The 12602-nt window shown below is 38.2% G+C and overlaps 1 protein-coding gene and 1 non-coding gene across 2 annotated transcripts; both read right to left on the bottom strand.

Annotated features, from left to right (window-relative positions):
- Positions 1-669: 669 nt before the first annotated feature.
- LOC116304245 (BUB3-interacting and GLEBS motif-containing protein ZNF207) lies at positions 670-9618 on the bottom strand. The gene is made up of 8 exons (XM_031713956.2): positions 9492-9618; positions 7472-7740; positions 6754-6936; positions 5998-6052; positions 4672-4789; positions 3945-4056; positions 2826-2944; positions 670-2112 (listed from the first exon to the last, which is right to left on the bottom strand). Exons 1-8 carry the CDS (start codon positions 9530-9532, stop codon positions 1684-1686), a joined length of 1326 nt encoding a protein of 441 aa, XP_031569816.1. The 5' UTR covers positions 9533-9618; the 3' UTR covers positions 670-1683.
- On the bottom strand, positions 8013-8084 carry Trnas-gga (transfer RNA serine (anticodon GGA)). Its single transcript has one exon. It is a non-coding gene; the product is annotated as a tRNA-Ser (tRNA).
- Positions 9619-12602: the final 2984 nt, after the last annotated feature.

Here is a 12602-nt window from a genome sequence, read left to right as displayed (position 1 = left end):
AGTCCCTAAGCTTGAGCCGATTTGACTGTAAAGCTATCGCTAGCATTTAAAGAACTTTGAAAAACAACTTGAGCACTGTCAGAATATTTAATATCACAGAATCAATTTACTTTTAACAATCGTTACAATTATTATGTATAAGGTGAAAAACAAAAGTCTGATTCAGCGTCTGTTACAACTGCCTACCTTAATCATCATTACCCTACCTTAATATTTCTTGCAATTTGTAAATATTCCTTTAAAAAATTACATCAACGCATTTATATCATGAATTGACTTTTTACAATGACCAAGTAAGGTATTTGAGCTGATCTCATATGTATGGGAAGCCTGTGTCATTCATTGTCCACTTTCAACCCTAGTTATTGTTACTGCGCTTGCTCAACGAAATGCCAAAATTTTTTGTTGAACATACTCAGTAAGGCTGCATTCATAATGTATGGCAGAGGGAGGGGGGCAGGTGAAAATTTCAAATGTCCAGAATAATTCTTAACACCCCCCTTAAAGTCATTCAAAAAAACGATCACCTCTAAGCAAGGCTTGTAGCTTCTTCCAAAAATTGTGCATCCCCCCCATTTGTCTGATAAAAATTTGCCCATCCCCCCTTTTCCTACCAAAATTTCCCCGATGCCCCCGAAATTTTCCCTGTCCCCCCCCCCCCCCCCCCCACCCTCTGCCATACATTATGAACGCAGCCTAACAATGATTGGACTCTGAGTCAAGGACAGATCAATGAATATCGCAAGTCTTTGATTCAGTATAACTTGTTGCTTCATTACTCATTGAAGTTGTTTGGTTTTGATCCACCCACAGTTCTTTGAATTTTTTGGCTATCATGATACTGGCTCCAAATGAAACCGTATTTTTCTATACTCCCAAATATTGGAATAATGGATGCAACGATAAAACATTTTTTAGATCCTATTGTAATATAGGCTTCCCATTCACAAAAAACTTGCTCTAATCATGTGTACATCACTTACCTTGAATTAATGCAACAGGATATTGGTGCTTAGCAGAAATCTTCTAATATACCTCTTTATTCAAATGCAAGCGGATTCCTCAAAAATAAAGGTCTATTTGGAGCTTTCCGAAGTTGTATTGCATTGCATTATGGGGTTGTTTTGAGAGACGCTTCATCAGTCAATTAACATTTTATGCAACAAGAAAAATGAAAGAAATTTGAAAATTGACACAACGACTAAGGTTTCATATCATTTTTCAAACCCCAATAGAGGCTTTGCACAATCACGTGATGGCAGCCATGAGAGGAGGCACAACAATGGTATTTTCCCCCTTGGAAACGGAATTCTTTCTTAGGTAAATCAGATTAGACCAGATTCAACTGTTCTTGCTTGTCATGGCTGCCTGCAATCATGTGATGGTGCAAAACCTGAATTAAAAGTATTAAAGTGCCCCTGACTACCCCATGACGCAATGCCTTCTGCAACCCCGCAAAGGGCAATAGACTTGGGCATAATGTTTTTCCAATTCATATTGTGAATCTTCAGGGACTGTGTAATCAAATAAGCATGCTATAAGCTGTATTGCTTAGGAGAAGATTCTATGCTTAGAACTAGAGAATGCTTAACACCAATATCCCATTTTCAAAGTTGAAGTGTGTGAAATCATATGTAAGATGATAACAAGTATGAAATGTAAAAAATGCCTAGTTACTTAAGTTTAACGAGGTCGGGGCCCGTCTATTTGTTGCATGAACGCACCGCCAGGAAACCCAACTCCTTGATGCAGCATTCTCAGCCCAGGATTTTGGGTACCACTTAATGGGGGTCCTGGGGGCTGTGGTAGGAGACCAGGTCCCCCAGGTCTGGGTGGCATGTTAAAAAGTCCAGTCTGGGGTCCTCCTGGTCGCTGGGGGGGAAAGCCAGGTGGGTGATTGCCAAGGAGGGGTCGGGCATTTGGTTGGTATCCAGATGGTACAGAGACTTGGACATTCATTAGAGGTTGGTGGTTTTGCTGCATGGTGGGAAGTCCAGTCCCAGGAGGCCCTGCCATTCCCACTAAAGGATTAACGGCCATTGTGGGGATATTTGCAGTAGGTAAACTTTGTGTTTTTGAAGCATACTTGGGTAATGATGCCCTCTTTTCTTCCTAAAAAAATCAAGGAAAAACATGTGAATAACAGGTGAATAATTTTAACTTCCAAGAAAATGCATACTTTAAATAACGAAACAATCACGTCACGATACAATCACATCATGATACAATCACATTATTTTCAAAACACACTAGCGCACGATCAACTATAACCGGGATCATGCTGAGGTAACCACTTAAAATGTAAGGGCTATTTAAGGAGTATACGAGGACCCAAAAATGAATTTTCAAGGGGTATGTTCAGCTAACTATGCCAAAATTTTACACGGTGGTTGCACATGGCCGACTTTTAGATTTTCCAATCTTTCTGACTAGATCTATTTCAGAACCATGCAAGTAATGATCAAAGCAGAAATTCAAGGAATTTTCAAGGAGTTTTTCTAAAATAGTAAAATTCAAGAGCTTTTCAAGTGCTCTTGAAAACGTGAATTAAATTCAAGGAGTTTTCAAGGAATTTAAGGAGTAGCACGAACCCTGTATAGAATACCACTGAAAAATGTTTGTGCAAGTTCACTTGGTTACATGTAATAATTTGTCTTTTTTAGTTGTTGTGAAACATGCAGAGGACCCTGCTCAATGAATTAAAGCTGGAGAACCAAAAGAAAAGCTCTCAAAAATCTCACAAGAGTGAACTAACAAGCAAGCAGCAGTCTACTGAAGCTGCAGTGCCACGAGGAATCAAAATTCAAATAAAATGTTAAACTTACAAGTGATATATCCTCATCTGGATGAATAAGTTTACTAGTTGCACCAGGTGCCACAATTATTGCTGGTTTAGACACCATGGGAGCAGATGTTGGTGGTGGAACAACTTGTTTACCTGAAGCTAGTATAATAAATTAATATTAATAGAAGGCATAAGTAAATGTAAGGCATGACATAGGCAATAGGCTCGATAACATTGGTGCATTGAGGTCTAGCTTTGGTACAACAAAAAACAAAACAACATAAGCAATTGTCCTATTTCACTATGACGTCACTGCTTGTTTATGTGGGGGATAGAATCGCCAAATCCAATAGAAAGTTCAACAAAATTTGCTCCTAGCGAAACAGTTTGAACTAAAATGGCCTGGTTTTCAGATATAATATGTGTTAATATGTACTAAAACATATTCTGAGAGTTTGCTGGCTATTCTACTTCTCTTCATGGATTGATACGGGTTTTAGAACAATTTTTGGTGAATTTGCATTGATTTGACCCCCTCCAACGACCATGATCCTTTGTGTTTGAACAATAGACTGTTTTGATGTGACGTCATAGTGAAATAGGGCAATTCTGGCGCAATTTTGCGCTGACACATGTTCGCGACATAAGTTTCAATTGCACAAGTAGAAAGTAGTTCTACTTTTCCTGAAACTTTCATGTGACAAAAGATTCACCAAGCCTAAATTGCACTGTGTAACATCCCCCTGAAGCTTGTCTCAAAATGCTGTTGCACACAAGTTTCAGCTTAAAGTTTCAATGTGTAACAAGGCCTTTAAGGTGGTTGGGTATAGCAATGGTAAATACATATATGGGGAGTCTGAACCAAAGATGTCCAAGAAAACACCAGTTTCACATTCAATGCATACCGCTGTTTTTGAAGATTACAGACTCATTTGCACAGGCTTAGCCTTGTTTATAAGTCAGCTATTCACAGATACCATTAAAATCCTGTGGGATTTCAAAACATTGGTATTGTTCGAGCTGCACATTCTTTACATTAAAATTGACATTTGCAAATGATTTTACTCTTAAGAGAGGCTAAACCTGCAGAGATGGGTCTTCAGTCTTAAAACACAGCAGTATTTATGGAATGAGAAAAGAAACTATTCAAAACCATTACCTCCAGATACTGTAGGACCACTAGAATAGGAAGATGAATTACTGGATAAAGGTTTGAAGTCAGCACCTACAGGTCCAGTTGCCTTCGATGTTTCTGCCGATCCATTTACATTCTATATAAACACAATACATTTAGTATAGGACACCATACTGGTCTTGTATTTAGTACCAAACCTTTTCTCCAGCTGAAAAGCAAGTCCTACCTTTTTAATTCTAGGTATATGTTTACATTCTGCAAATGTGGCAAGCTTTAAAAGTTGCATATCAATCAAATCAGCAAGGCAATGCTGGGCTTATAATGTGTGCCAAAGCTTCTTTGAGTCCTGCTATGATAATGATGACTCTCTTAAAGGACAAAAACCTTCAAATTCAATTTTTTTCTAACCTGAAAACTCCTTCTGGGTTGACCAAAGTCAGGGTGTGGCTAATTCACTGATCAAATTGGAATTTGGTGTTCAAAATTTTGCAGAGGAAGTATACTAAGAGAACTCAAAGAAAACCCTTGGAATCAATGCAGAGGTCTAACAAACTCTACTCACATGTAATGCCGAGTCCAGGAATGAAACCTGGGACCCCAGAGGTGAGAGGTGAGTGCACTACTGTTATGCCACTCTTGCATCCAGACAAAAAGCCAAAACCATCAGATTATATTAATCTTGATGGACTGAAATGTACTTACATGTAAAAGCCAAACAGATGGTTGGTCATAGACCAGCCAATGTACCTACCTGTGCTGATGGGAAGAGAGGTTTGCTAGTAGGTACCTGTGACCCTACAACACCAGGGGCCAGTTGAGGCTGAGCGCTGCCACTTACTGTCATTGATGTTGCTGCTGGCGCAGTCATGCTAAGGGAATTAAAAATAAGCTATGAACGTATTATCAAGAACTACTACCTCTGATATTCAGTCACACGCCTATGTCATCCCACCTTAAAAATGAATGCTGAACGGGAGGGTGGGCGGAAGGGTGTGCATCAGTGGATGAAAATAAAGGAATCTGGTTCGTTCTCAAAGCTGTCAGAATCCAGTCCAGAATGAGGATATTGATCTGGTCATTTAAATCTACCAACCTCACCTTTGGCTCAGTCCATTAAAAAAAATCTCAGATTTAAATATTGGCATTCCCTAACCTCGCATCAAGCTCAGCAAATCACCTCGATACATTTTCTAAGTAAATTTCAGTAAATGAAATGTATGGAGTATATGAGTTTTGTTAAGATAAACTTGAATAATATAAGGCAAGGTAAGACTCACTTATTATCACTTTTACCACCACAAGTATTGCAGTGGCACAGCTCAATGGGGTTGAACTGAAAGCAAGTATGTGGGTAATAAAATAAGCCAACTTGATTACTCCTGACCACCTTTCCAAGTTAAAGTTATATTTGTTTCTTGAATTATAACTATCTATTCCAAGGTTGGGAAAAAATTTGGGTCGAGGTAACATTGCAATGCATTCTGGGGCAGTTTTGGGGGGCATAATTCCAAGATGGCTTGTATTTCATCCCCTAAAACAGTCCCAAAATGCACTGCAATCATACAGCATATGCAAACTTGATCCAGTTTTTTCCCTTAACCTCTGAATAGCTAATAAAAAAACTCATGGGTGTATTTCCCCTCTGAATGGCTAATAAAAAATTTCCAAGTTCTCCCTGCTGAGCATCCTATGGGGATCGGGAAGGTCATGGTTTCCAATGTCCTATCAGGGACTGTGATTGTATTCTGAGTTCCTTTCAGCTAGAGACATTATGATAAAATTTCTACACTCCTTCCTACATGTAGTTAATTATTGTTTATGATCTATTTTTTTAAACGATTTTATCTGAATTTGAAAATCTTTTCGTGATATATGGTTAGTTTCATATCTATGCAATCTTGGGTCAGTGTGTGAAGATTATGGAATCTTATCAACTACATAGTTTTTACAACTAGCCTGTTTCGATGCTGATAGTCCAAAGAGATTACATGTTATATCCAGTCTGAAAAAAAACACTAAATCATAGCAAGTACGACAATAGATACTACTAAAGGTACTCACTATTTGTATGTCTTACCTCATTCCTGGTCTGGGTGCTGGTGGTCCAGGCATGCCTGGCATTGGTTGCATTCCTGGTAATGAAAATTCCAGATAAAGTCATCATTATAAACTGTCCTTGTTTGTTTTTGTTTTTATAAGGGGAAGCACTTAAATAGCCAGTGGTTAACAAACCTGTGGCCCTTGTTCCATGATCGAATTGGAATTTAGACATGTTTTTTGTGTGTGTGGAGGGAGTAAAATGGGAGAACTTGGAAAAAACTTGAAGAAAAGGAGGGAACCAACTAGGAACTTTACTAACAAACAAAACTGAGCCTGGCAGGACTTTAACTAGGGTCATATTGATGAGAGGCGAAACCCATTGTGGAATTTACTTAGCCTTTTTTAGTTATACATCACTGAGTAAGTGCTGAAAGCAAGAAAGACAACACACCACAACCACCCCGCTGGCTCATTTGGTCTGTTGTGCTGGAGGTTCAGCCTTCACGGCCAGACCTACGATCAGGTTCTTAAAATATCCAAGTAGAAGGTACTGCATTTGCTCTCAAAATATCTGCAAATTGTTAGAAATTTGCTGTGGCTCGGATGACCATGTAAAATAGAGACACTTTGAGGCATCAAATGTAGCGAACTGACCTTAGTTCTGAACTACACATTATTATTATTGGTAAAGGTACAAAGAGAAACACAAGTTGTAAAGTAGGTGAGAGCTTCTGGTACTACTTGAGATTAACCCTACAAAGATCAAATCAAGGGTACCACCCATAGCACTTACCACGTACAGGTTGTCCAGGCATCATTTGCATTCCCATTGGAGGAGGGAAGCCGGGAGGCATCGGCATACCAGGAACACCCATCATTGGCATCATCGGCATCATACCAGGGACTGCCCCCATCATCGGCATCTGCATGGGTGTGTCCTCTTTTGCCTTCTTCGCAGCTGGCTCATCTGAAACATCTATAATGATAATAAAAGTGTCCAGTGTTAGCCAGCAAATGGACCAAAATAGGTATCGCATAGGCCAATTCCTAACCATTTATTTCAGTTTTTGTTGCAAAGAGTACGAAATTTGCTTTAAATTTTAGTGTTCACACTTGGTGAGTTCAAGTGCAAATGAACAAATTCTCACGGTCTGATTGGCTAACTAGTAAAAAAATAAGTTAGGCTGCCATGGTTGGGCACATTACACTGTAAAACCAGGCTATGAAGACTATGATTATCAAAAGTTGAGCCTCCTAAAGCCTCGTTTACACTAGCAATTTTTGTGGCCAATTTTTTGTGATTTTGCCCATAATAAACGATGGTAAAGAATTTACTTGTAAAGTTTTTTTCAGTATACCAAGATTTTCCTAGACGAATGTCTCCTTTGAAGGATGAGACAAAAGATTTCTTATTTCCTAAAATTGCCACAAAAGTTGCAGCAAAAATGGCAGCAAAAATCGCCAGTGTGAACGGGGCTAAAAAAAATCACATCAAGTTTTTTTTCTATCACCTGTATCTTCTTTGCCTTGCCTTTGTTGCTGTCTTTCTTTCACATCTTTGTCCGGAATGCCTTCCATTCCATAGATTTCTACTTCTGGGTCTCCTCTATTGGGTAATGAGTTAGGTATACTTGGTACATTCTCTTTGTGAACTTGCATACAGTGAATCGCCAATCCTGGTCCTGTATATAACTTTTTATGACAGATCATGCATTTGAAATGCTTTGCTTTTTGGTGTTGGATTAAGATTTTTTCATCATCAAAATCTCTGTTACAGTACCTGATTTGAAGTTAAGGTTAAAGCACAATCAATTCAAAATTATCATTACACGGATCCCCTGAAGTTTGTTTTAACAAGCAGCATGCAGGCTGCTCATTGAAATGCTCTGCAGTCCGGAGGTAAGCATGTTTACTGGTATAAGGTTGCCACAAATAGACAATAATTTTGTTACTGCCCACTTTCAATAGTATACAGCTATTTCAAAAAAGTAGTAATAAATTATGTGTTCGGTGTGTGTAATGAAATAGAGAGAAGAAGAGAAAAATATCAAATGCCCTTGGCGGGAATCGAACCCACGTCTTCGGTATTCCAGTCCGATGTGTCTACCACTACACTACAAGGACCAACCACGCTGGTAACACAGCCGGAATATGAAATGTAGGGTACTGAGTAGTGGTTAACACATAGGACTAGAATACCGAAGACGTGGGTTTGATTCCCGCCAAGGACATTTGATATTTTTCTCTTATTTTCTCTATTTCAAAAAAGGTTGAATGTTGAAGAGTGTATATTAAATAGTGCATTCCGAGACCAAAGTGCATTGTGGGTGATAGTGACATTGTCTAAAGTAGGATTAATAACTATTATTTATTCTATTTTTAGTGTATTCTATCTGAAACAATATACTAACTACATGTAAAGAGTTAATTATTGCTGTATAGCATTAGAAGATTTTATCAGTGCTTCAGGGCAGCTTTCTATTGAACCTATTCTATCAAATTTGAAATATCACTTGATGCTAAGTTTTGAATCCTGAAAGTATTTGACAAATAATTTGGTGGAATCTTTGATCTTAAAAAAAGTCTGTCATATTATTATCTGTTACGCTGAAAATTTTAGCAATAGATTAAAGCATTTGACAGCCATTCACATCAGAATTGAGAAAAGGATTCCACAATAACTCATATAAATGGGACTAAATGGGCTAAATGGGCTTGGACGGACAGTTTAAATGGCGGTTCCGTCTCTCCACTCTCATTATTACTAACCAACATCAGAGGGACGTAAAAGAACCACTGAGGACGTAAAGAAACCCTGGCAGTGACCACCCTCAGTGCCTACACTTCATACTAACCATCTCTCATGCTTGTAAATCGCATAAAAGCAATCTGTCATTCACAACTCAATGTAAAGCGCATGTGATTATATTCATATAGAAAAGGTGCTATATAAATTCATAAATTATCAAATCATCATCAGCATTAACACTGTATAAATAAGTCTGTGACTATTGAAACCAGCAACATAGATAGATTGAAAACAACGGAGGCATTTTCTCAAATATGCACTTTTACACTGCATTTTCTGGTCAAAAATAGAAAGAAAAAAGAAAGAACAGGTATCCCACAACTATTAGTAAGCTTACTGACGTATCTCTTTAACTCAAATAACTTTGTATTTCAAAAATAAAATAAAAAACTTGATTCAAATATTAAAATATAACTAATGACGTGCTTCGAGGTTATTGTTTGATTTTGACCATGGCTTCTTACTAACTTCAATGCGCAAGAAAAATAATTTCAAAACCAAACCAGACAAAGAAGCATGAAAATTACGACATCTATGGCATAAAATGAAGCCCAGCTTATCGAGTTTCGCGTTATTTAGATCAAGTTGAGGATATTTTCGAGAAAACACAAGAATTTGCGTTACCCAAGCTAACATTTTACCTTCGATGACATGCTTGAAAAACTGGACAAAAAACACCGTAAAAATACCTAATCAATAAAATAACACTTTAAAAAGGATACCAACACCATGGCTTCATAGACTTCTTCTTTTTTCGTCCCATTTTGTCTTGAAATAATGAATAAAAAGCGATTTAAGGTGGAATTATTTGAACAAAGTATTAAAGTCACCACATGCATAAAATGGCTGCCAATGAATAGAGTTTCCCGGATGTAGATGATGATCCAAAACACAGGAAGCCCAAGGAGATCGAAAGTAACCCTAAAATACTCTCCACCTCGCTGGCCTGATCCAGATATATGATAGATCGAACTCTGAAGCAGAAAATCATTTTTTATTTCTATGATATATATTTTATTAATTTTCAAGTCGAAAAAAAAAGCGTAGAAAAAAGATCCTGGTCAAAAGCTTGAGCAGGCATATTCTTAGGTGCACCCATCCAGGTACTGATCGTGCTTAGACGGCCTTGACTCAGTGTCATTGAAGCCCAAGTTTTTTCCACTGGGCCACGTTTCCAGGTGAATCAGCATAACAATAGCGTTGAAAACCATGCACCGAATAGACTAGACTTTTTAGCATGTATTTTTCAACCGATTCCGTGCGTGGCAGAGATGCAAGGGATTAGCCGATATGGTCTGGCTGGTCTCTCCCCTGATGCTTCGGCTAGAACATTTTCTTGCGTAATTCGTACACCCAGGGGCAGAAGGATTTAATCGCCGTCAGGTCCGAAGTCCATACGACGCCCCAGCTCTGCGGATGTCTCGGGAGTATGGCAAAGTGGAGTCGTTTTTTTTGGGGGGGTTTTTTTTTCTTATCTTTTTTTGAATTTCTGTCAGTGGACTATCGGTCCAAATCCCACCTTATTAAGATTTTTTTTTCTTTTTTTTTTAGTTCCTTTTCAGTCTTTCTTTTCTTTTTTTTTTTTTTTTTTTTTTTCTTTCTTTTTTTTTTTTTTCTGTTGATCATTTCCTTTTCCCCTTAATTTTTCATTAAATTATCTATTGAATTGAAACCACTACTGCTGTTAACGTTTGGGAACAGTTAAAGGCTGTGTTCATAATGTATGGCAGGGGGGGGGGGGGGGGGCAGGTGAAATTGAGGGGGCATTGGAAAAAAAAATTTAGAAGAAGCTACGACAGATTAGTTATTTTCTGGGGGAATTCAAGGGGGGTCTTAAGAATTTTTTGGTCATTTGAAGATTTCACCTGCCCCCCCCCCCCCCCCCCCCCCCCCTCTGCCGTACATTATGAACGCAGCCTTACCGACAAGAGCTCTTAGTCCACTTGGTTTCTCAGTATTTCACCCATATTGTTATACTTTCTGATAAGGTATGTATTACACTGAAGCTACTGACTTTCTGCCTGCCCCATCCAGTGGCGGATCCAGGGGGGTTCGAAGGGTTCCACGGAACCCCCCTTGAAGGTTTGATCTTTTAGGTAATAGAAATATGTCTTCTATAAATTTTGCTTAAAAGTATCCACAAGGATAATGTTGAACACGAAATGATAAATATTTGCTGTTATAATGTTTAATTTACCTTTAAAGTGCATATGACACGAAAAAATATTAATGTTAAAAATGTGTATTTTATTGGCATTAATAAGAATATCACATTTGAATTTGTTTCAAAAACGTATTTCTCTAGAAACTCAAGAAAATTTAGCACAAGTTGTGACGTCATTTTGTTTACAAGTCTCCAGATTTAGTTGCAAATACACGAAATATGTTTGAATGTAGAATCTTAATTTCAGGTAGTACACTTTTCAGTTCCCCAACATTTGAAGAGTACTACGTAAGCTATCAAATGAAGCTGAATAGAATATGCCTTTTGTTGTTATTTTATACGAATTACAATTTATATTTTGTGCATTACTACCCAATCTAGAGTACGTGTCAACAAAATGACGTCACAAGTTTGGCTAACTTTTCTTACATATCTCAAGAAATAAGCTTTTGAAACAAATTTTATTACCATATATTCATTATTATCAACAAACTATACATTTTAAACGATGAAATGTTTTCGTGTCATATACACTTTAAGTTCCGTTACTAGTATAGATAGTAAATTAGGTGATTAGAGCCAATTTTTTTTCGATTAGAGCCAACAGTTTAAGAAACGGAACCCCCCTTTGAAAAATCCTGGATCCGCCACTGCCATCTACGTACATAATTGCATAAGATGAAAACTCACTGGTAAAATTGACTATCTCAAAACAAAGACGTTCGTTTACAAAGCCTCTATACTAGCCTGTATAAACAAACGAGGCCAAGAACGGAGCACATGTCGAGCCATTTTCCTGCATCCTCGTAGTCAGGGGCGGATCTAGGATTGTTTTCGGGATAGGATGCACCACAACAAAAACACGAAAATACACTGGAACACGGAGGGTATTTTGAAAAGATATATTAGAAAACAAGTCCTTGAAATCCTTTCAGGAGGGGGTGCGCACCACCTGAACCCATGGCTGGATCCGCCATAGTTCTCAAAGGTTGTATGTGCTTCCTGTGGCGCAGGTGACCACAAAATTGTTCTCTAAGGCAAGGTTTGCCATTTTGTCACGTAGGAATTCAACGGCTGGATTAAAATAGGGAGCCCGGTTAAAACATATATTGAACGCATGCACTTACAAATATTTTGTTTGTGGTCACTTTTTTTGCGACCATGGTCAAGGCTAATAAGCACTTATATTTTTCTTTGGACACTTAAATTTGTTGCAAGTTCTTAGAATTTGTTGCAAGTCCAAAGCAAATGGTGTTGTCATACAGAATTGGCAGAACCAGGGGGTGCTACACAGCCTAAGAAACTTGTGCATAGACAACCATTTTTCTGGCTAGTGGTGGTAGTAGTGCACCCATTTCCATTCCTGGAACTCAGCATCAGATGTAAGTAGAGTTTTTCTCTCCCGAGATCTCCGGTTTTCCTCCCTCCTCAAAACTTCATTGTCACCCTATGGCCGAAACAGAGCCTCGTAAGGTCGCCACGCAACGTTTTTTCTCCTGAAGAATCATAGTTAATGCATTTAAAAGTGGGGTCCGTAAATTAGAACACTAATGTTGATCCTGACCTACACGAGCACTTAACCCTCGAAGAGAGGGCGTGCTTGTAATTTGGTAAATATAAAATGTAAATGTAGTTAGTAGTACTAACTATGGACAAATGAAGCTAAACA

Source organism: Actinia tenebrosa, unplaced genomic scaffold, assembly GCF_029948245.1.
Source record: "Actinia tenebrosa isolate PJP-AT-01 unplaced genomic scaffold, QUT_ActTen_1.0 PGA_scaffold0__85_contigs__length_37466705, whole genome shotgun sequence".
Classification (NCBI taxonomy): Eukaryota; Metazoa; Cnidaria; class Anthozoa; order Actiniaria; family Actiniidae; genus Actinia; species Actinia tenebrosa.
Note: the sequence above shows the minus strand (reverse complement) of the source record. Positions and strands in the feature narration are given on the sequence as shown.